This window comes from Eubalaena glacialis, chromosome 11 (genome assembly GCF_028564815.1).
Source record: "Eubalaena glacialis isolate mEubGla1 chromosome 11, mEubGla1.1.hap2.+ XY, whole genome shotgun sequence".
Classification (NCBI taxonomy): domain Eukaryota; kingdom Metazoa; phylum Chordata; class Mammalia; order Artiodactyla; family Balaenidae; genus Eubalaena; species Eubalaena glacialis.
The window spans coordinates 46,122,522-46,148,542 of NC_083726.1; the positions used below are offsets into that span (position 1 = coordinate 46,122,522).

The window sequence follows — 26,021 nt, forward strand, 5'->3', positions numbered from 1 at the left end:
TTCTATCCTAGCCCCACCACTGAGAATCAGTTGTGTGAGAGACAATCAACTTATTATTTCCTCGGATCTTTTTTTATTTTGTAGAGATCTGTCCTTCACTTGGAGATACTGGACTTGGAGCTGGTTTGTATTCAAAAGATAAAATTTCAGAAGGTATCATTTGAATTCCCCATTTGCTGACCAAGAATATAAAGCAAACAAAAAATCAGCATTTCATTTATTAAAAAGAAAAAAGAAAATAGATGGCAATCCCATCTATCAGGAATTTTTCTCTGGTATCAGGTAAAGTTTTCTTGAAGATTTTCCAGTGTAAAGAAGCAGTGTAGGAATTTAGCTGAAACATTTGGAAAACAAAAGTGGCTGAAGACCATGTTGATTCTAGTTAAATATAGAGATATGGTCACTGATGTTAAGCTCTGGTAATTAATTATTGTAAATCAACCAATGTGTTTTCCACCGCATGCTAGGTATATTACACAATCTATTTGTGGAGGCAAAAGGTGGTTAAGTATACTTAATTTTGCTTGTACAATTAAATAATTATTACTCGGTAATTTTCTGAGGTAAATAGTGTTTTTAAGAAGACTGTATTTCAAGAACAAGAAGAGATTAGAACAGTTTTTCTCTCCTTTACCTCCTCAGTTGAGGCATGTAGATTAGGAAGAATAGCACACTAGTTGTTTTAAATAAGCCTTTTTTATAACTTCTATTTTAAAATATATATTAAAAAGTCCCATATAACTTATATTTTAGAATATACACACATACACACACACACCCTTCTCTTACTTTTCCTAAAGTACAAACTGCTATTGACTCATGAATAAAATATAAAAAGGACCCCAAAAAATTGTTAATAGTTAAAAATGAAATGTATGCACTGTAATATTCTAAACATGGATCCAACAATAAGAAATTCCAAAAGATCTCAAGTTCAGTGAGGCTTGATGGAGAGAGAGAAACAGCTGTATTTCCACGTATCAGTACGTTCCCACATAGCAGTGCATAACTAGAGACACATTATATGCTCCAGAGTGACAGATTTTTACTTTCCTATAGTGCTGCCCCATTAGTGACTTAATCAGATAAATATGGTTTAAAACTGGATCACATAAAAAGTGAAACTGGTTGGCAAAGGGAACATTTCTAAATGGCTTTTCTGTATTAGCAGGAAACGGCTTTTCTGTATTAGCAGGTAACTGTAACTTGGTGAAGCCAAAATTTGGACATTCTTTTTCTATCTAGAGATTTGAAATCTGAGCATGCCTCTTAATCCAAAATTGGGAGCAAATTTTCATAATGGCAAGAAATTACTTTTTAAGTTTAAATTTCACAAAGATGCTACCACGTTAACTTTTCCATTTTGATTTCTTCATGTTTGTCTTCCTCTTCTACGTGGATCTGTTGCAGTCCCTTTATTTTGAGATCTCTTTGAAGATTATCCTGAAATACCATCTACTGCTAACATGTTTGAGATCTATTACCAGATAATGGTGGACACAAGTGTCATGATATTACATGTGTGATGTTACTTGTTTCCTTCTTCCAGATGTTTTTCAAAGCTCACCCTAAATTCTCAAATGCCGCGTCTTCCATGAAGCATTAGGAGATTGTGAGTATACCATCCAAAAGTGATCCTCTTTCCTTAAAAACACTGTGCCCTTAAACCACCTAACATTTATATTAGATAAACATTAAATCCTTTAGACCTTAATGCATTACACTAGATAAAATCTTCCATTAGATAATTGTGAGATTATAATCTCTCTCTAAATTCTAAGGCATTTGAAAATATGCTGTTAAATTTTGTACTTCATATGTTTAATATATGTAGTTCATTATGTTTAATATAGTGCAGTGTTACAGTAGATTCCTCATAAACAATTGCTTAGTGAACAAATGAAATACATATATTTCTAACAGCTATTACTTGATAAAAAATTAATTTTGTTGTGAATGTTGTCTTTAAGAGATTCCTTGCTGCTCTCAACATCACGAAGCTGCATTTATCCAGATATATTTGTACCTCTTTGATCTCCTTAATTATCAAAACTACTAAATTTAATATTAACATTCAACCTTGATATTTAAAATTACATGCTTCATATTGGAAGAATTATTCTAAATTACAGTAATATTTTTTCTAAAAAGAAAGCTAAGAAAGAGAATGTTATAGACAAAGACAAGTTAAGATGAAAACTGAGTCAACAAGTTCAACAAACTACATTCAGATTAAAACTTGGGTATACATTTTATACTTCAGTACAGTGGTATGCATTTCTAATAAAATATATCCTAAATAATTTGTTTTAAATTGAGGTAAAACTAAGGTAAAAGGACCTATCCTGGATTAACTACTTTTCTAGCCCTAAAGTCTCAACTCAATATCATATGTCTCTTGAATGTCATGACAGATCCCAGTCTGTTATGGAATGTCATATAATAACAGAAAATATTGATTGAGCATTTATTGGACCTGGAGCTACATAGAACTTTTTATTTAATTACATGATCTCATTTAATATTCAAAATAAAACCCAAAATATTCAAAATAAAATATTCAAAATAAAAGAGCCAAAGTCTGTAATATAAGCAGAGACTTTGGCTCTTTTATTCACTACTATTTACTCTAGTGTCTATAATAGTGCCTGGTACATAGTAGGTGTTTACTAAATATTTGTTGAATTAATGAACTGTCACATTGTGGATAGGCCACATGGGGTCACCATTTCCATCCCTATCTATGTATAGTTTTAACTCCCATGTATCTTCAAATGTGCAAAGCTGTTACTATACAACTGGAAGACATTGCTGACTAACTTTGTATTACAGAACTTTCCATTTGTGAATTATTCTTACTAATGAGCATCAGAAATTGAAATAAAAAAGGTCAACCCACTAAAATCATTTTGACCTACTTGCTTCTCATGTTTTTCATTATTTTCATTTTGTCTGTTTGTGAAAGATGTTCTCATGTCACTTATCTGTTGAGAATAAGGAGAACACACAGTTCATTTTAATGTCATGTATATATGCTTTAGAAAATGATTAACTTATCTGGAATGAAAAATAGATATTGAATGATGACATACAAACCAGGTAAACAGCTATTGAAAGTTTTTCCTACTAGTTTCTATACATTCTATAAAGATAAAATACAGACTAACAAATAAAGAACATATGTTTCTACGTTACTCTGAATTTGGCATATCTTTGAAGTAAATAAATATTTGAAAATGTCTTCACCAACACTTGGAACTTTCTATTGTTATATGTGATAATTATTTAGTATATAATTCATGTTCACATTTTATCTCAATATCTTCCTTTCGCTAAGAAAAATCAATTGAATTTATTTTAAGTAAACATTGGCTATGATTCTTGACTTTTAAAATTCTGGGGACTTCCCTGGTGGTCCAGTGGTAAAGAACATGCCTTCCAATGCAGGGGACGCGGGTTCGATCCCTGGTCGGGGAACTAAGATCCCACATGCCGTGGGGCAACTAAGCCCGCGTGGAACAACTACTGAGCTCGTGCGCCTCAACAAGGGAGCCCACATGTCGCAAACTACAGAGCCCACGCACCCTGGAGCCCGCGCGCCACAACTGGAGAGACAAAAAAAATCCACACACCACAACTAGAGGGAAGCCTGCGCACCACAACAAAGAGCCTGTGCCACATCGAAAGATCACATACACCTCAACGAAGACCCCACATGCCGCAGCCAAGACCCGACACAGCCAAAAAAACACAGAAAATAAAGAAATATAATAAAAAAATAAAAAATAAAATTCTGTATGACTTTTCCCATATGAAAAGCAGGCATGACAAAATAATCTTTCCGAGGCCAAATATAATGATTTCCTCACAGCATGAAATAAATATTACGGCTCTGTCTTTGTTATCCACCTACCTTTCAATCCATGTATCCATCATCTATCTACCTGTCAACAAACTCATTAACGTTCACACTATATATATAATTTATTGAAATACCCTATGTATTACTTTTGCATTTATTGAAACACAAATTTTCATATGGATTTCTCAACTCTTCACACTCTATGAAATAGCTGATAGTCTATCAATGTCAAAATTCAACAGACTGCAGTAACATTTTAAAAATGGAAATAGGAAACCTGAGACACTCTACAAAGATGGAAATTAAAAAGTGTGGTAAGCTAGGAGGCAAGGGGCTTCATTGCTCTGCATATTAACTATATTTCTATAATAATTTTAGTCTCACTATCAGTTGAAACAGGGGAAGTAACATTTCCCTCGATACGGCCTAGATAAAGCCCATGATCTGCCCTCAGCTTATGCAATTAACTTCCAGTGCATTTGCACACTGGGAATGCAAAACCAAGTAATTTTCACCCGGAGTCCTTTCTATTTTGGCATTTCTGACAGCATTCCCAAGAACCCTCCACGAATTTAGAGTGTGTTTAAGTCAGCATCCACATAAAACTCTCTGATACTCAATCATTATTCTCTTTGGAGCCTATTAGCCTTACTTGAATTTGTCGCATATGGACTGCTAGAGTAACATTTTCTTTCTTATGAAACCTCTCTTTTTTTCCCCTTTGGTTAGCACTACCACCTGGTGACCTGGAGAGCTGATACTGAACTTCTGTTTAATCCTCACCCTAATTAGCTGAAGCAGCTGAGCAACCGGAAACCCCTGCCTCCCTCCCTTCTGAGGCTCAAATCCACTATACTCCAGGCCATTCCACTTTAGGAAGGAAGAAGTCAATCTGTGATTCAAATGTGGTCTGATTCCACAGGGCCCCATGCTACTTCATAGCTTCTGAGTTGGCCTGTACCCATCTCTTTAAGTAACATTAAATAGGCTTTGGCACAGTTGCAACAAGTCAAGTTTTCCTAATCTGATGTTTTCTCACATCCAAAATAGTGAAGGCCTCTTCACTAGTACTCCATTTCACATAAGGGCATTTGAAGCATTCCACACAGGCTAGTTGAAATTGCATGCAATTAAGGGAGAACCTCATGTATTTAAAATCATCTCCCAAGGCTTTAAGATTTGCCATATAAGCAAAAGTGTGTGCTATTTTGAATTAATCACGCACCTTCATTGCACAAAATGTTGGAACTAAATTTCCTTTCCTTTCCGCTCTTCCCCAAATCATTGTCTCTTCAAGTATAAAAATGAAATCTTCTATATTTTCATGGCAAGTAGAAACTAACGTAAAACACTTATTTTCCATTACCTTTATTCTAGTTTCCTTATCCGGATAGCATTGCTACCTCAGGTAAATAAGTTATTGAAGCCCAAAATAGATTTTATGAGTTCTAGGAGAAAAATACGAGCAGTTCCTATAACTGGCTGATTAGTATGTTTGTTAAGAAAGCTTGCGATCAGAAAGGCCCCTAAGAATCTCTGTTCCAAGTGGGAAAATATCATTACAAGACAATAAAGTAATTACTCTAGCATAAAACCTGCATGAATACCTATATTCATATACTCCTCATTTAAAAAATTTCTTTATAATTTATCATAATAAAAATGAAAAGAGGTTTTTTGAGAGTTCTTTGAAAATTAGGCTTTTACATTAACAGACTAAATGCCAGAGGATTCATTTACTTTTCTCCACAGACTAAGTCTACCACAAAACTCTTGTTTTCTTCTTTCTTATCAATTATTTCTTGCTGAAAGAACCTATTTACTTTTCTTTCCTTTCCTTTCCTTTCCTTTCCTTTCCTTTCCTTTTCCTCATCTTTCTAAGTTCCTGAGTCACTCAAAGACTATCACAGAACAACTACAAAAGCTAAAGATGCCTCCTCACATTTAACACTTGCTCCAGGTAGCTCAACTGTTCCTGCCTACTTGCACTGTCAATAGACTTCCAAATTACTCCAGGTTTAGATGCCAGATTAACTTGCAAGAAAATTCTGCCATGTTGTTCACCATGGAAAACTACTGAACACCTCAGAATTCAATATGCGTGTGTATGGTTGATCTGTGTTAGTATGCTCATTTGGGAGCTCAGCTTGGTGCTCTGTGACAACCTAGATGGGTGGGATGGGGGGTGGGAGGGAGGTCCAAGCGGGAGGGGATATAGGTGTATATATAGCTGATTCACTTCATTGTACAGCAGAAACTAACACAACACTGTAAAGCAATTTTACTCCAATTAAAAAATAAATAAATAAAATAAACATAAAGGTGTCTCCTAATTATATGAGAACCCTCCAGGAGATTTCCATGCTTGGGAAAATTTCTAAGACACCCAGATTTTGAGTTTTGTTCACAGCTATCAGATGGCATATCCGAAATGGTAACATATTTAATAACAAGAATAAAAGTGTTTTTGAATAGTTAAAACTGAATCCCTGATGTCCTGATTGTTGAATGATCAGCTCATGACACTAGGATCCAAAGAAAGCCACCCTCACTGCTATTGAGGATACAGCTCTAAGGTCTTTTAGCTCCACAGGAGCACCTGCCTGTCTAAATTGATGCCATAAATACCTTCTGGGCCTCAAAAGCAGTGGTTTTCATATTGCTGTGGGTGTCAGAATCACATGAGGTGCTTCATAGAATGCAGATTCCTAGGTAGTGGTGAGAATATGCAATTTTTAATAAAACGTCTCAGGTGCGGTGGTCCTGATGCAGGTGGTCTCTCAGCTCACACTCAAAGAAGCACTGCACCTGAATATGCAAAAGATTCCCAGCAAGCAGGAGAAGAGATAGCTCAAATTCATGGAAGGAAAAACACTAAGATAATACTATCACAGTCCAAGAATCTAACATCAGAGGAATATTTAGGTCTTTATGCTAAAAGCACATATTACAAATATCTATTCAAGCAAAGGTTGATGCTATAAATGACCATTTTGGAGGAAGCTTTACTTAAATAATTTAAATTATGTGTGAACAGGTATTTCAAATTATTGGGAAGCTTAGAGAAATCCTAGAGAAATTCTTATGAAATCTCAGGCTTAGGTTTCAAAGCAATTATAAAATCAAAAGAATCATAACTTTGTGTCACATGTGACCAGACAGTACTAACTACAATGTGAATGCTAATTTTTTAAATTTGTGAGACACTAAGGAGCATATATACACTTATTCAAACAAATTTGTACTTGCATTTGGAAATTTAGACTATTTATTCTTAAAAAAGAATGGCTTATGCAAATCCACGTAAGCTACAAACATCACCCACACTTTTGTAACTCAAGAGTGCAGGCTGTTTCTTATGAAAATGGATCAAACCTACAGAAGGATGTCGAAATATCTCTCTTCTACTTTCTACTCAGCACTCTCAGACATTAGATATTAATATTAAAACATTTTCACCTACAGAGCTGAAACACAAATTTTGCACTGGAAGGTTACAAATTTGCTTTTGATTTAATGCAGTACAATTGAAATGTCTCTAAGAAAGTTTGTCGTCCTCAAGAGCCACAGGCCTGCCCTTATGCCCCAGGAGGTTTGAGCTTCTCAGAAGTACCTGGATTGTATGGTAGCTCCCCCTAAATCCTTATCTCAAGGACAACATCTGTGACTCCACCCTCAAAAGGTTTCTAAAGATAGCTCAAAGGAACATGTTACCTCACTCTCTAACCTTGAGCAAACCAGCGTACCCCTGTAGGAACAGAGTGGCTTGAAAATTCAGGAATCTACTCTAGCCTTTTACTGGGTAATCATAGAAAGAAAGCTGAAGACTCCCAGCTCATTATAGTAAATGTCCTGAAAATGCTTTCAAACTATTTTTAACATTTACTGTGACAAAGTGTTGCATAAACTAAGACCAATTTGGAGGCCTTTTGGATATGAATTTTTAAGTAATTGCATGCAGAAAGGTATAAAATGAGAGGGCTTCAAGGTGACTTTTTTGTGTATCTCAAGAGGAACGTTAGCTGATAAAGACAAATAATTAAATCCCCAGCCTCATAGATGTGAGAAATATTGTGATCTCTTAGGGATGGCCACAAAGCTCCTGAATGAACTCATTATGAGTCACTATTCAGAGCATGGAAAGATCTGCCCTGGCCAGAAAGTCCAAAAGCATAACTACAAGCTAATTTTAAATAGCCTTTGGTCAATGGCAGAAGATTGGAAGCATATAACTAACAATAAACCTTATTTTGCAATAAACAATTTTATCACTTTCAGGATTTCATAAGTATTTAATTGTAATCCTTTTGCACACACATTCTAGTGGCTTAACAAAAGATAAATAAGAACATAATCTACACATGGTTACTTCTCCCAAATGATTCTAATATAAACAGCTAAAGAATCATCCTTCTCTCTCTGCCCAGTGAGTACAATATAAAATCCATTTTAATCAGTATTCCCAGTATTCTCTTATGATTCCATTATAAAACACAGCTAAGGAAGAAAAATATTTATACTGAGATTATATAGCACTTTCAAAAAAGAAAAAGGCAGGAATTGAGGAAAGAATTCTGAAACTAAATATCATTTTTGAAATCAGAATTTATAAAGCAGTAGACAATGTCAGAGGGATCCAGGATTCTTAATCAGGTTTTGCATAGCCATGTTCAGGTGAAGTGAAGCAGTCCTGTTATCGCCATAACCGAGTGGGGAAATCAGGACAAAATGTCCAGTCTGCCAAGGTATTTCTCATAAAAGGTTTCTAAGTCATTCCTTCTCAATGTCCCCTACAAAAGGTCAACACATTACAATTTAAACGTCCAGCCATCAACACAGGAAAAGCTACTCTTCCTCTAGCCCAGTTCAGGATGAAGTCGCTTTTTAGGTACATAATGCTCCTATTTTCTGCAATGGGCAAAGAAGTAATGAACATGTGTTTGGCAGGGGAAACTTTAAACAAGGTACAGGAGAGCCATCCAGAAGACACAGAACTTCTAATAAAAACTATGATAGAAGAAGTCTCACAAGAGCAGATTAGTACCAATCAGTTTGCAAACATTGTTAAGGCAGTTTTAACAATGCTGCTATCAGTCCTGAAACTAAAGCCCAGAAACAAAATCAATGCATGAGGTTAGGTTTGGAGTATTCTCATAGTCTGCTTCTTCATGACCCGTTATATTTTCACTGGCTCACATACTGAATTTCCAGTTCTCCTAACATATCGCAGATTTATAAACTCAGAAGCAAGTTGATAAAAATGTATTTATTAATTTTTTAACTTATACAGTCTTCAAAAATGTATTAACTACTACTGATGACAGCTCACCAGTACTTAGAGCAGTTCTAAGTGTGACATTCATAATCTCCAGGTACAGGTTCTTGGGCTTATTGTTAATAAAACACTAATACTTTAAAAGATATAACTGCTATCTTATTTCTTAACAAAATTTGCAAACTAAGTTGTAAGATTCTGCCCTAGTTAAGCTTTTTTAGGTGATTGGGTCCTTAATGGAATAGCCTATAACAGAATTTTTAAAGTATGCTCTGCAGGCTAAAAATATATGTTATGACATTAATAATGCAATAATCTGGCATGTGTTCTACAATACATAATTGAATTTTCCAGGAAACTGGTGACTAAATAAATAAGTCAATGCAGTAACTGCCCAGGGCAAGGGTGGTGATGATGATGATAATGATGATGATGATGATGATGATTTATCTTTGGAACTCTTCTGGATATGAACAAATGTTCCAAACAATTTTCATGTATTTTGACTATTTTCAAACAAAATACCACATAGGTCCACAATCCAGTTCTACACACTTTTATAGCTTTTTAAAATCATACTCAGAGCATGTTAATGAATTTAAATATCCAAATCCAGTGGATATTATACTTCCCAAAGCGCATCTTCCAAATTTCCAGTTTCTACTACATATTAAGCTAATAAATAACTTCAATAAGAGTTCTTACATTATCTAGCTGCCAATTCCACTCCTTCTCAAATCTATGTTTTAATCAATTTGTTGCATGAGCATCACTGTGGTAACAGTTCTCTTGCCCTAAATCCATCCTCTAGTTTACACTTTTTCCTTCTGTCATTTTATTACTTTTAAAACTTTAGTAGATTTCCATAGCAAACTTTCATTTTTCTGATGGTATTTCCTATATGATGTCCTCCATAATCTTTCTAGACCACACTAATTCTTTATATTACAACATTTGCATAATATTTTATTCATTGTATTGACATACTGAATATAGTTAATTGTCTACAGTGTATTGTCCCTGCTAGACCATGAATTCATTGAAAACAAGAAACGCATCTTGTTCATTTTTATATCTCTCAATCTAGCAATGCTTCATCAAAACAAAAACCAACAACAAACATGAACACCCAACAAAAAATATCTAGGCATTTAGTCACTAATTTCAAAGTTCAAGTCATAACACAATGATATTTGTGAGGAATTGATTAATTCCTTACACACAAGTAATGAAAATTAGAACATCTAAGTGCAGAAGCAGTACCATTTCCTATAGAAGCGTATACCATAAAAAATGAGGAAATAATATGACATTTCCAGAACCAATGTAAATAAAGCTATAGAGCTTGACTTAGGGACCTAACAAAATGGGGAGAAACAACATGTTTTGATATTGGAAAGCTCACCTTTGAAAAGATGTTAATTCTTTAAAAATTAACTTATAAATCCAACCAATGCATATTCAGTCAAAACTGCAGCAGGATTTTTAATGGGCTTTGTCAAACTGATTTTAAAATCTATACTTAAGAGAAAACACGTAAGATTTTGAACAAGAACAAGAGAAAATGTTGTCAAGTACAACATACTATAAAGCTAACCAGAGCAACATGGTACTAGTGCCAAAAAGAACAGAGACCAGTTAAACAGAATTGAATCAATTCCCTAAAATATAAGCATTTGCATTAAGATAAAGATATCATTTCAAATCTATGAATAAGAAAGTCCTTCAAACAAATAGGATTAAATAATTGGTTATAAATATATTAATGTTAAAGAAAATAAGACCACTCTTCCATTCTATACATAAAAACTAAGTAGAGAAGGAAGGGTGAGGAGATAGATGTAAAAACAAAATAGCTTTCAAATAAAAAATGAAATATTTTCAAAATGTTCATATAGAGAAGGTCTTCTATGGAAGTCAGAACCAAAGAAACAGAAAGCTACAAAAGGAATGATTTAACATATAAATTAAAAGCTTTTGAGATGATGAAATACACCACAAAGTAAAAAAAAAAAAAAAAATGACATATAGTGTTGAGAGAAAATACTGTAAAATAGTTTTCTACAAAAAGGAGTAAAATCCAAAAAAATCCAAAATATATAGGAAAAGGGTAGGAAAAATACCTCACCCATCTTCTATTAGGCTTTTGTTTTTCCTTTAACCGGGTAACAATTCACAGAAGAAAACAAAATACACATGGCAGATGTATATGAAAAGATGCACAAGTTAATTCAACTAGTTCTGTAACAGCTTCAAAAAAATTATTTTTGCTGCCATACTGTCAAAAATGTAAAAGATGTATATACTCTTTATTATCATGAAGGGTTTGGGGGCATCGGGCCCTCTCGTATGTGGTTGATGGAGGGTTCTACTGGGAAACCCTTTGGAATACAATTTGTAATACTTATCAAAAATTTTATACTCTTTAAACCAAAAATTCCTCTTTCAGGAATCAATCCTATAAAAATACGTATATGTACGACAAAAGACTGTTCAAGAACACTCAGTGCAGTCTTGATTATAATAATGAAAATTTAGCAACAATGGAATAAAGCTCCTCAGATTTATTTTTATAAATGAGTAGAAAACAGAATGTATTTCTGTTCACGTAAAAAAAATTAAACTGTATGGAAATGTTTAAAAATGGCTGGATTTATATACATCAAATATTAATTTTACCTGTGAAGAGGGAGGGTAAGAGCTATAGGATGTCATGGAAGGAGTAAAAGAAAATTTTCACATTGTTATCTCTCTTGTTTCAATCACTACAACTAGAATGCATTCATGTGGTTTTTATATACTTAAAAAAAAACCATAAAAAATACCTAGAATATGTGTACTTAATTGCACAAAAAGATAGTGGGCCTGAAAGTTTATAGTTTGAATAATTAATAGTTAATTAGCAATTCATTCAACAAATACATATTGGTATAATCCTGCACCAAAGATTAAGTTAGGCAGTAGTAATACAAGGATGAGACAAAGCCCTACCCTCAAGATCACCCAAAAATCACAGGGACCCAGAAAAGTAGCTGCACTACAAGGTGACAACTGCTAAAGTACAGATCCACAGGATGTCACCTTATTCTTTCTGGGGAGGACAGATAGGTTTCAGGTAAGGTTGTGCAAGTGAAATTTTATTTTTAAGTGAATAGCAATATTCCCAACAGACAAGGGGAGTGGAAAGGAATTTCATATAATGGGCAGTCACCCTGACCTGAGGTCATAAGCGCTGCTGTGCTACTATCTGCAGTTGAATGTCACCCCTCCACCCCTCACTTAAAACCTGTGCACCCTTAGCTAAGAGACTTAACCCCTCTCAACCTCCACGACTCAGCTATAAATGGCTGCAGTAACCACACCCACTCCATGGGTTTACTGAGAAGACTGAACAAAATCATTCATAAAAGCCTCAGTACAGTACCTGGAACATACATATTGATAAATATTTGTTACTCTTCTGTTTGTTATCTATAAAGAAGCCAAAAGGAGCATGGTATGTTCAGGAAACTGAAAGAAGACTGATATAGGTTGGTAGCAAAACTTTGAAACAGTTACTAGAATACACGGAAATGTGAATAACCCTTAACTCCAAATGACTGCAGGGTGTTTCCAAGTAAATGCAGAATAAATCTAATTTTGTGTTTATTTACTTCCATGCTAATAGGAAAATTATCTCATGATCAATAGAACAAATTTCAATATATATTCAAGGAGATTTGCACATTCCCCTGGTAAATTTGTATAAATGATAATGAAATTGTTTACTTCAAATGTTTAAGGCTTCCAAAATTGTTATTGAAAGCAATGTTCTGTCTTAGACAACAAGGAATTTAATTTTGGAAAAAAAAAATCATCTACTAAAATTAAAATATTTCATTAAAAAACAGCTTCTATCATTTAATGCAGATGAGTCAAAGATCCTTTCAATTTCCATCTTTCCCTCTGCCCTCTCTCTTTAGGATATCACTACTTGTTTGCTTTCTCACCATCATTTCAAACCCGTAAGGATTCATATGAACTACCACTTCAAATCCCCTCAATCTTCCTATATTACCTGGCTCTTCTATTACTGCATATATATGAAGCCCTGGCCCTGTCAATTACTAGCTATGTGACTTTAGGTAAGTTACCTGACTTCTCTGACCCTCAGTCTCCTTATCTATATAATGGGAATAATTATAATAATACTGACCTGCTTATCTCATAAGGTTGTTGTGAAAATTATACAAATTACTATATGTAAAACAGAACAGTGCCTGGAAATTTACGTGTTTAATTAACTGGTAATATTAGTTCTCTTCTAGTTCCCTAACCTTTCCTTGTGGAACTCTTAACATAGCTCTCTTTTGCTTGCTTCTCTCTCAGGGCAATGTTACATTAAGTACACTCTCTTACTGGCTTTCTGAACTCTCTAAACTTCTATGTCAAAATAATCTTCATGTTATATCTAATGCTTTCTTCAAAGTCTTCATATCTTACTTAATCTTTATCTCCACATATGACTATCTTGTCAGGCTTTCCTCCACCTCTATCATTTCTAAATTTTTGTCCCATAATATCAGATTATTAAAATTAAAACTATACTTGATGTGAACAATACAAAAATATTAAAAGGACTGAGTTATTTTACTATTTAGCCTCAAAATTGAGTAAAATAGCTTGGGTTTACGATCAACATTACTTTAAAGGAATAGCTATTTAATGACTACTCAAAAGAATAACTGATTTTTAACATTATAAATCTAACTATGAAAATAACACAAATATTACTATAACTAGTACTATAACTTCTGCTACAAGATCGATATATATTTTGTCCAGAACAGCTTTACCCAGTAGAATATTTATTTCTGTCTTGCAGCGCAAGATTTTCATAATGAATCACATTCAAAAATACATTAAAAAAAAGATATACTAGTATATGTCATGAAAAAAAAATGCTGATGCTTCAAGGTACTTTACATCAAAAATTAAATACGGCACAATGGTCATTTTGTAGAGTTCATTAATGAAATTGTAAAGAGAGTATTAATCTTGGGTGTTAAATTGAACTTGTGGCGAAAATTGATCAAGCTTCTCCTGACTCAGAAATACCCCATGGCTACTATTGACCAAGAGTTTGGGACACTGATTATAATTCATATCCAAACACAAAGGGTGTGAGACAGAAATTATTTTTAAAAGATTTCTTATTCAAAACATATACACTATTTAGCTTAATAGAGGAAGTCTTAAGGGCATTAGTTTTATTGTGGAGAGCCACAGGAAAACATACCTGGCTAGGCTGAAGGCATCGTCGATCAAACCTGCTCGGTTACTGACAGAGAGAACCTATGAGGTCAACCAAAAAAGACAAAATGGAATCACTTAGGATTAAAATGGCAGATGTTCATATGTCAAAACAGATCTTTGATGAGTAAATCCAGTTTACCTCATGGTTCCTGATTAATTGATCAATTAATAATCTCCAATTCCTTAAATCATAGTTGACTCTAAAATAGCCAGTTTGATTGATGTTCCCCAGTAACCAGCTTCCTTTGTCCAAAGAAGTTATTCTGTGGTGTTCTGAAAACAGCATTTTAGGGGGTAAGAGAGATTTGCAATTTTAAGTGTTAAAATAGAATGAAGTATGTTTTCTTAATACCAGATATCACAGTACCAATAATTAAAAGAGGACACCATCCTAAATACCTAATTGAAATCTACTCTTTAGTCAATTAATCACTATAGCTAGAATTTGCTAGAAAACCTTTAGTAGCTTACTCATTATTACTCTTGATAAAACCCTGTTATGTATATATAATTTTCTTTCTCAAGATAAATGTAACCAAGAAATCTACTACTGTATTCATGTGGCTGCCAGTTACATTGTATATGTATCTGCGGAAAAGGCTTCAGGTGCACATTCTACTTATTTTATTCAGCAAGAAAGTGATTCAAATAATAGGGCTCATTTATTTGAAAGTCACTGTTATTTCTTACCCTTTTCCTTGTGCTTTCTTGGATGTGCTAATAAATAACAGACTTTACAGCATCATCAATAATGTTGGAAAAAGGAACCTCATTTATTTAAGACTCTAACATTTCTACATATAATTAGAACAAAGATAATAAATTCTGCTTATTGGAATCACTTTGGAAAATGGTAACTTGATTATATTCACTGGTTAATTCAATTAAAGGAAGCCAGTAAAAGCAATCTTATAACTTACATATTTAACCCCTTCAAATATGATAGAGATAGAGATAGAGAACTCATTCACTTTTACTGGCAGCCTTTATTGACTTCCCAGAACCATAGTTTACAATTCTAATTATTTTGTTGCTGCTGCCCTCAGGACTCATGGTTCATAAAAGTTGCATAATGTATGAAGTTTACTTAAAATTCATATTTTATACACACACACACACACACACGTCTATCTAATTTCCACAGTGACTCAAAACCACAAAATGCATCATGGAAACCATTCATGTCAGTTCTGAGTAAGAGGCACAACCTCTAATTCTCACTCTATTATCCAGGTTTTTACACATCAGACAACAAAACAAATTTTATTTTTACTTTTCTTAAGTGCTGAATTTACAGAGTACTTTCTCTTAAGTAAAAACCATACAAGAAGAGGTTATACCACAAAAATTAATGAATGAATGTTAAAGATCATTAATTGTTCACGTCTAGAATGGGGTGGGCTAATGTAACCAACGCATGTTACATATTATCAACTTTCAGAAATACAGTAAAAAATACTTAAACATAAATGTATACTAAACATAAAAATCTAATCTTTAATGTTTCAAAGAGCACTTCAACCTCTTGACACCTTTATTAACAGTATGTGTTAGAACAGATAAAGAAACGAGGCTCAGACAGGTTAACTGAATTGTCTGAGACGGTGCATCTCAGGTATCCTGACTTCCGTGCCCTTTTTACCACGCATACTCTGTTGATACAAGATGGTATAACATTTTTATTGTATATGATACTGTACACATTTTCATATTCTTATATTAATTTGAAAAAGGGGGAAATAACTTGGGAAACAAGAATTATAAAAGGAGTACGAAAACTTCTTGTAAAATTTTCCTATATATAAATGTTTGAACTTACGCCACTGATCGTCTTTTGTCCTCAGTAGAACTTATAACCTAAAGGCCAAGTAATGGCATTTAAGGCCCCTTCTAATTCTATGATTCAATGGCAGAAGGGGATAGTTTTTTTAGTTTGAAATTTTACCCAGCTTAATCTGTGGTACTTAGGAAAATAAATCTGTCAGATATTGCTCTAAAATATTTATAGCTTCCCAAGTTTCTGATACTTTATATCTGCAGGTTTTAAAAAAATTTGACGTGTTTATCCACACAATTTCTGAGAAGCTTTAGAATGTCACCCAATTTTACAGATGTAAAAATAAAAAACAATAATCTAAAAAATGGCATTTAAAAAACAACTCCTCATAAAGAGAGATTTTAGTTAATCATGTCTGAATTCACTGAAGAAAAATTGACTGAAATATTGAGGATATTGTTTCTCTTGAGCAACCCTAACTCTGTCTTCAGGAATAAGATTTTTATAGCAAAACATATTTAAATTGTTATTGAATTCACATAGGTTAAGAACAAGTTTAATCATTTTCATCTAAGAAGTGATTATTATTTAAAGAAATTACAATATTAAAGGATTGGGTGTAATATATGAACACATGATTAAACATTTTACAATTTTGAAATGGGCATCGATTTCTATGATATTAAATCTGTTTTTTAAAGTTACTTCCTCCTGACATTTTAGATAGATGGCATAACTTAACTTCATGTGATGCACTTGGTTCTAGTTTTTTGAATTTTTTTTTTTTTTTAATTTTTATTTATTTATAGCTCTGTTGGGTCTTCGTTTCTGTGCGAGGGCTTTCTCCAGTTGTGGCAAGCGGGGGCCACTCTTCATCGCGGTGCGCGGGCCTCTCACTATCGCGGCCTCTCTTGTTGCGGAGCACAGGCTCCAGACGCGCAGGCTCAGTAGTTGTGGCTCACGGGCCCAGTTGCTCCGCGGCACGCGGGATCCTCCCAGACCAGGGCTCGAACCCGTGTCCCCTGCATTGGCAGGCAGATTCTCAACCACTGCGCCACCAGGGAAGCCCTAGTTTTTTGAACTTTTGAGTTCAACAATGTATAGGTAGAATAGAGACCAACTAAAATAAGAAAACAATCCCTATACCATCTGTGTAGTCTGAGAAGAAAAAGAAAGGCAGGCATCTATTGTTTTTCAGTATTCTATTATTAAATTAATAACTAAAACCTGAAGGTTATTACTGTTCATGAATATTTTTACACCTTTGTTATAAATGAAATCTTTGGAGAAATGATTCCCTGAAAGGTTTTCTAATAGATTTTTAAATACCTTTTTCTTTCTACTTAATTATATCTCTAAAATATTCTTCAAATTAACTAACGGCAAGCAATGAATTTTAAAGAGATCTTTTTCAATAGCCTAATGAGGTACAGTATGTGATGAGTACCATAATAAAAAGTATGGAAGTTATATTTCAAGTGTTCGTAACAACAATTAAAATTTATATTTAGAATATATCCAAAATGGCACAAGACTTAGATTATATTAAGGCACAAAGTAGTTGTCATTTTATAGTACTTTATATCTTTATATTTTATCCTTCCTTTTGGAATAAAAAGAGAAAGGATATCAGATCTTTCTACTCAATGTTGGCTGGTTGCAGAACAATCAGAATTTAAAACAAATAAAAAAGTGAACCAGGGTAACAAGGGTAACAGTGTGAAACAAATTCAGGTATAATAACACATACTAGTTTTCTCACTGGACTCTTGGGAGAATCAAATTAGATAATGCTCTGTAGAGATTATAGAGAACCATTCCTGTGTATCCAGTGACAAAGTGTCAAAACTGACAGATCTGAAAAGTAACCTACCAAAGTATTAAAATCTTGTGTGTGTGTGTGTGTGTGTTGTAAATAAACTTAGAAAAGAAAATCAAGCTCCTAAGACACTTTTGGCAAGTTACTTCTCAAGCCTTAATTTTCTCATTTGTAAAGAGGGGACTAAAAAAAATGCTCTCTTTAAAGGCTTGTAACTTTCATATCAGCCAATATTTAAGGAAAGCGTTATACCATTATGCCGTTTTTAATGTTTACTTCGAATTTGCAGCATCAATTTCCCTTTTATTTTAAGTCTTTTCTTTCCTAACATTTTTTTTTAACATCTTTATTGGAGTATATTTACTTTACAAAGGTGTGTTAGCTTCTGCTATATAACAAAGTAAATCAGCTATACGTATACATATATCCCCAAATCCCCTCCCTGGGGCGTCTCCCTCTCACCCTCCCTATCCCACCCCTCCAGGTGGTCACAAAGCACCGAGCTGATCTCCCTGTGCTATGCGGCTGCTTCCCATTAGCTATCTATTTTACATTTGGTAGTGTATATGTGTCCATGCCACTCTCTCACTCGTCCCAGCTTACCCTTCCCCCTCTCGGTGTCCTCAAGTCCATTCTCTACATCTGCTTATTTATCCCTGTCCTGCCCCTAAATTCTTCAGAACCATTTTTTCTTTAGATTCCATATATATGTGTTAGCATATGGTATTATTTTTCTCATTCTGACTTACATCACTATGTATGACAGACTCTAGGTCCATCCACTTCACTACAAATAACTCAATTACGTTTCTTTTTATGGCTGAGTAATATTCCATTGTATATATGTGCCACATATTCTTTATCCATTGTTCTGTCAATGGACACTTAGGTTGCTTCCATGTCCTGGCTATTGTAAATAGAGCTGCAATGAACATTGTGGTATATGACTCTTTTTGAATTATGGTTTTCTCAGGGTATATGCCCAGTAGTGGGATTGCTGGGTCATATGGTACTTCTATTTTTAATTTTTTAAGGAACCTCCATACTGTTCTCCGTAGTGGCTGTATCAATTTACATTCCCACCAACAGTGCAAGAGGGTTCCCTTTTCACCACACCCTCTCCAGCATTTACTCTTTGTAGATTTTTTGATGACGGCCATTCTGACTGGTGTGAGGTGATACTTCATTGCAGTTTAGATTTACATTTCTCTAATGATTTGTGATGTTGGGCATCTTTTCATGTGTTTGTTGGAAATCTGTATATCTTCTTTGGAGACATGTCTATTTAGATCTTCTGCCCATTTTTGGACTGGGTTGTTTGTTTTTTTGATATTGAGCTGCATGAGCTGCTTGTATATTTTGGAGATTAATCCTTTGGCAGTTGCTTCCTTTGCAAATATTTTCTCCCATTCTGAGGGTTGTCTTTTCGTCTTGTTTATGGTTTCCTTTGCTGTGCAAAAGCTTTCAAGTTTCATTAGGTCCCATTTGTTTATTTTTATTTTTATTTCCATTTCTATAGGAGGTGGGTCAAAAAGGGTCTTGCTGTGACTTATGTCATAGAGTGTTCTGCCTATGTTTTCCTCTGAGAGTTTGATAGTGTCTGGCCTTACATTTAGGTCTTTAATCCATTTTGAGTTTATTTTTGTGTATGGCGTTAGGGAGTGTTCTAATTTCATTCTTTTACATGTAGCTGTCCAGTTTCCCCAGCACCACTTATTGAACAGGCTGTCTTTTCTCCATTGTATATTCTTGCCTCCTTTATCAAAGATAAAGTGACCATATGTACATGGGTTTATCTCTGGGCTTTCTGTCCTGTTCCATTGATCTATATTTCTGTTTTTGTGCCAGTACCATACGGTCTTGATTGCTGTAGCATTTTAGTGTAGTCTGAAGTCTAGAAGCCTGATTCCTCTAGCTCCGTTTTTCTTTCTAAAGATTGCTTTGGCTATTGGGGGTCTTTTGTGTTTCCATACAAATTGTGAAATTTTTTGTTCTAGTTGTGAAAAATGCCATTGGTAGTTTGATAGGGATTGCATTGAATCTGTAAATTGCTTTGGGTAGTATAGTCATTTTCACAATGTTGATTCTTCCAATCCAAGAACATGGTATATCTCTCCATGTGTTTGTATCATCTTTAATTTCTTTCATCAGTGTCTTACAGTTTTCTGCATACAGGTCTTTTGTCTCCTTGGGTGGGTTTATCCCTAGGTATTTTATTCTTTTTCTTGAAAGGGTAAATCGGATATTTCCTTAATTTCTCGTTCAGATTTTTCATCATTAGTGTATAGGAATGCAAGAGATTTCTGTGCATTAATTTTGTATCCTGATACTTTACCAAATTCATTGATTAGCTCTAGTAGTTTTCTGATACCATCTTTAGGATTCTCTATGTATAGTATCATGTCATCTGCAAACAGTGACAGCTTTACTTCTTCTTTTCCGATTTGGATTCCTTTTATTTCTTTCTCTTCTCTGATTGTTGTGGCTACAACTTCCAAAGCTATGTTGAATAATACTGGTGAGAGTGGGCAACCTTGTCTTGTTCCTGATCTTAGTGGAAATGGTTTCAGTTTTTCACCATTGAGAACGATGTTGGCTGTGGGTTTGTCATATATGGCCTTTATTATGTTGAGGTAAGTTCCCTCTATGCCTACTTTCTGGAGGGTTATGTCATAAATTGGTGTTGAATTTTGTCGAAAGCTTTTTCTGCATCTATTGAGATGATCATATGGTTTTTCTCCTTCAATTTGTTAATATGGTGTATCACATTGGCTGATTGCATACATTGAAGAATCCTTGCATTCCTGGGATAAACCCCACTTGATCATGGTGTATGATCCTTTTAATGTGCTGTTGGATTCTGTTTGCTAGTATTTTGTTGAGGATTTTTGCACCTATGTTCATCAGTGATATTGGCCTGTGGTCTTCTTTTTTTTGTGACATGTTTGTCTGGTTTTGATATCAGGGTGATAGTGGCCTCGTAGAATGAGTTTGGGAGTGTTCCTCCCTCGGCTATACTTTGGAAGCGTTTGAGAAGGATAGGTGTTAGCTCTTCTCTAAATGTTTGATAGAATTTGCCTGTGAAGCCATCTGGTCCTAGGCTTTTGTTTGTTCGAAGATTTTTAATCACAGTCTATATTTCAGTGTTTGTGATTGGTCTGTTTATATTTTCTATTTCTTCCTGGTTCAGTCTAAGAAGGTTGTGCTTTTCTAAGAATTTGTCCATTTCTTCCAGGTTGTCCATTTTATTGGCATAGAGTTGCCTGTGGTAATCCCTCTTGATATTTTGTATTTCTGCAGTGTCAGTTGTTGCTTCTCCTTTTTCATTTTCAATTCTATTGATTTGTGTCTTCTCCGTTTTTTTCTTGATGAGTCTGGCTAATGGTTTATCACTTTTGTTTAATTTCCCAAGGAACCAGCTTTTAGTTTTATTGATCTTTGCTATTGTTTCCTTCATTTCTTTTTCATTTATTTCTGCCCTGATTTTATGATTTCTTTCCTTCTGCTAACTTTGGCATTTTTTGTTCTTCTTTCTCTAATTGCTTTAGGTGTAAGGTTACGTTGTTTGTTTGAGATGCTTCTTGTTTCTTGAGGTAGGATTTTATTGCTATAAACTTCCCTCTTAGAACTGCTTTTGCGGCACAATGATCCAAAACCTGATCCCACAGGTTTTGGATCATTGTGTTTTCATTGTCATTTTTTTCTAGTTATTTTTTGATTTCCTCTTTATTTCTTCAGTGATCTCTTGGTTATTTAGTAGTGTATTGTTTAGCCTCCATGTGTTTGTATTTTTTACAGATTTTTCCTGTAATTGATATCTAATCTCATAGCGTTGTGGTCGGAAAAGATACTTGATACGATTTCAGTTTTCTTAAATTTACCACGGCTTGATTTGTGACCCAGGATATGATCTATCCTGGAGAATGTTCTATGAGCACTTGAGAAGAAAGTGTATTCTGTTGTTTTTGGATGGAATATCCTATAAATATCTATTAAGTCCATCTTGTTTAATGTGTCATTTAAAGCTTGTGTTTCCTTATTTATTTTCATTTTGGATGATCTGTCCATTGGTAAAAGTGTGGTGATAAAGTCCCCTACTATTATCGTGTTACTGTCAATTTCCTTTTTTTATGGCTGTTAGCATTTGCGTTATGTATTGAGGTGCTCCTATGTTGGGTGCATAAATATTTACAATTGTTATATCTGCTTCTTGCACTGATCGCTTGATCATTATGTAGTGTTCTTCTTCGTCTCTTGTAATAGTCTTTAAAGTCTATTTTGTCTGATGTGAGAATTGCTACTCCAGCTTTCTTTTGATTTCCATTTGCATCGAATATCTTTTTCCATCCCCTCACTGTCAGTCTGTATGCGTCCCTAGGTCTGAAGTGGGTCTCTTGTAGAAAGCATATATATGGGTCTTGTTTTTGTATCCATTCAGCCAGTTTACGACTTCTGGATGGAGCATTTAATCCATTTACATTTAAGGTAATTATCAATATGTATGCTCCTATTACCATTTCTCAGTTGTTTTGTGTTTGTTATTGTAGGTCTTTTCCTTCTCTTGTGTTTCTTGCCTAGAGAAGTTCCTTTAGCATTTGTTGTAAACTGGTTTGGTGGTGCTGAATTCTCTTAGGTTTTGCTTGTCTGTAAAGGTTTTAATTTCTCCATCGAATCTGAATGATATCCTTGCTGGGTAGAGTAATCTTGGTTGTAGACTTTTCCCTTTCATCACCTTAAATATGACCTGCCACTCCCTTCTGGCTTGCAGAGTTTCTGCTGAGAAATCAGCTGTTAACCTTATGCGGATTCCCTTTTATGTTATTTGTTGTTTTTCCCTTGCTACTTTTAATATTTTTTCTTTGTATTTAATTTTTGGTAGCTTGATTAATATGTGTCTTGGCTTGTTTCTCCTTGGATTTACCCTCTTTGGGACTCTCTGCGCTTCCTGGACTTGACTGACTATTTTGTTTCCCATATTAGGGAAGTTTTCAACTATAATCTCTTCAAATACTTTCTCAGACCCTTTCTTTTTCTCTTCTTCTTCTGGGACCCTATAATTCGAATGTTGGTGTGTTTTATGTTGTCCCAGATCTCTCTGAGACTGTCCTCCATTCTTTTCATTCTTTTTTCTTTATTCTGCTCTGCGGTAGTTATTTCCACTATTTTAACTCCAGGTCACTTATCCGTTCTTCTGCCTCAGTTATTCTGCTATTGATTCCTTCTAGAGAATTTTTAATTTCATTTATTGTGCTGTTCATCGTTGTTTGTTTGCTCTTTAGTTCTTCTAGGTCCTTGTTAAATATTTCTTGTATTTTCTCCATTCTGTTTCCAAGATTTTGGATCATCTTTCCTATCATTACTCTGAATTCTTTTTCAGGTAGACTGCCTATTTCCTCTTCATTTGTTAGGTCTGGTGGGTTTTTACCTTGCTCCTTCATCTGCTGTGTATTTCTCTGTCTTCTCATTTTGCTTAACTTGCTGCATTTGGGGTCTCCTTTTCGCAGGCTGCAGGTTCATAGTTCCCGTTGTTTTTGGTGTCTGCCCCCAGTGGGTGAGGTTGGTTCAATGGGTTGTGTAGGCTTCCTGGTGGAGGGGACTGGTGACTGTGTTCTGGTGGATGAGGCTGGATCTTGTCTTTCTGGTGAGCAGTGCTGCGTCCGGTGGTGTGTTTTGCAGTGTCTGTGAACTTATGATTTTAGGCAGCCTCTCTGCTAATGAGTGGGGTTGTGTTCCTGTCTTCCTAGTTGTTTGGCATTGGGTGTCCAGCACTGTAGCTTGCTGGTCGTTGAGTGGAGCTGGGTTTTAGCATTGAGATGGAGATCTCTGGGAGAGGTTTCACCGTTTGATATTACATGGGGCTGGGAGGTCTCTGGTGGACCAATGTCTTGAACTCGGCTTTCCCACCTAAGAGGCTCAGGCCTGACACCCGGCTGGAGCACCAAGACCCTGTCAGCCACACAGCTCAGAAGAAAATGGAGAAAAAAAAAGGAAAGAAAGAAAAAAATATACATATATAAAAAATAGAATAAAGTTATTAAAATAAAAAATATATATTATTAAAAATTAAAAAGTAATAAAAAACAAAAGAAAAAAAGAAAGAAGAGAGCAACAAAACCAATAAACAAATCCACCAATGATAACAAGGGCGAAGAACTATACTAAAAAAAAAAAAAGAAAAGAAGGACAGATAGAATCCTAGGACAAATGGTAAAAGCAAAGCTATACAGACAAAATCACACAGAGAAGCACACACATACACACTCAGAAAAAGAGAAAAAGGAAAAAAAATATATATATATATTAAAAGCAAAAGGAGGAGAGCAACCCAGTCAATAAACAAGTCTACCAATGATAATAAACTCTAAATACTAAACTAAGATTAACATAAAACCAGAAACAAATTAGATGCAGAAAGCAAACCTCAAGTCTACTGTTGCTCCCAAAGTCCACCGCCTCAATTTTGGGATGATTCATTGTCTATTCAGGTATTCCACAGATGCCGGGTACATCAAGTTGATTGTGGAGTTTTAATCTGCTGCTCCTGAGGCTGCTGGGAGAGATTTCCCTTTCTCTTCTTTGTTCGCACAGCTCCTGGGGTTCAGCTTTGGATTTGGCCCCGCCTCAGCATGTAGGTCGCCTGAAGGCATCTTTTCCCCGCCCAGACAGGATGGCGTTAAAGTAGCAGCTGATTCGGAGGCTCTGGCTCACTCAGGCCGGGGGGAGGGAGGGGTACGGATGCGGGGCAAGCCTGCGGCGGCAGAGGCCGGCATGACATTGCAACAGCCTGAGGCGTGCCATGTGTTCTCCCAGGGAAGTTGTCCCTGGATCACGGGACCCTGGCAGTGGCGGGCTGCACAGTCTACCAGGAGGGGCGGTGTGGATAGTGACCTGTGCTTGCACACAGGCTTCTTGGCGGCTGCAGCAGCAGCCTTAGTGTCTCATGCCCGTTTCTGGTGTCTGCGCTGATAGCCGTGGCTTGCACCCATCTCTGGAGCTCATTTAGGCAGTGCTCTGAATCCCCTCTCCTCACGCACCCTGAAACAACGGTCTCTTGCCTCTTAGGCAGGTCCAGACTTTTTCCCGGACTCCCTCCCGGCTAGCCGTGGCGCACTAGCCCCCTTCAGGCTGTTTTCACGCAGCCAACCCCAGTCCTCTCCCTGGGATCCGACCTCCGAAGCCCGAGCCTCAGCTCCCAGCCCCCGCCCGCCCTGGCGGGTGAGCAGACAAGCCTCTCAGGCTGTTAAGTGCTGGTCGGCACCGATCCTCTGTGCAGGAATCTCTCCGCTTTGCCCTCCGCACCCCTGTTGCTGCGCTCTCCTCCATGGCTCCGAAGCTCCCCCGCCCCACTTGTCTCTGCCAGTGAAGGGGCTTCCTAGTGTGTGGAAACATTTCCTCCTTCCCAGCTCCCTGCCCAAGGTGCAGGTCCTGTCCCTATTCTTTTGTCTCTGTTTTTCCTTTTTTCTTTTGCCCTACCCAGGTACGTGGGGGAGTTTCTTGCCTTTTGGGAAGTCTGAGGTCTTCTGCCAGCGTTCAGTAGGTGTTCTGTAGGAGTTGTTCCACATGTAGATGTATTTCTGATATATTTGTGGGTAGGAAGATGATCTCCACGTCTTACTCCTCTGCCATCTTGAAAGCCCTCTCTTTTCCTAACATTTGGCATTAAATTTATTCCCTTCCATTGCACCTTAATTAATAGCCAGTCAACATGCAGGCTACTACATATATGAATGTCTGCATTCTCAGCAGTTTCATAGTAAAAACAAAAGAGACAAATCCTTTTACCTACTTTCAATAATTTAAAAATTTGTTTTAAAACAATTTTTAGACTAAAATTATCTGTGCCTTAACTTGGAATTAATTAGATAATCATCTGACACCACAAAAAATTGAAGTGTCAAGAGCATTTAATGATTCAAATAAAATTCATACTTTATATTGTTCACCAATGACTTGACCTTAGTATCATGTGACATCAAATTGATATTACTGATAA

At 35.6% G+C, this 26,021-nt stretch overlaps 1 protein-coding gene across 1 annotated transcript in view; it reads right to left on the reverse strand.

Moving 5' to 3' along the window:
- The window catches only part of TRHDE (thyrotropin releasing hormone degrading enzyme), a 387,413-nt gene that overhangs the window by 58,041 nt on the left and 303,351 nt on the right, over window positions 1-26,021 (reverse strand). Inside the window, exons 11-12 of the mRNA XM_061204462.1 lie at window positions 14,572-14,705; window positions 14,416-14,471 (exon numbers count right to left, since the gene is read on the reverse strand). Of these exons, the coding sequence (XP_061060445.1) occupies window positions 14,416-14,471; window positions 14,572-14,705 (190 nt within the window). The remainder of the gene's footprint in view (window positions 1-14,415; window positions 14,472-14,571; window positions 14,706-26,021) is intronic.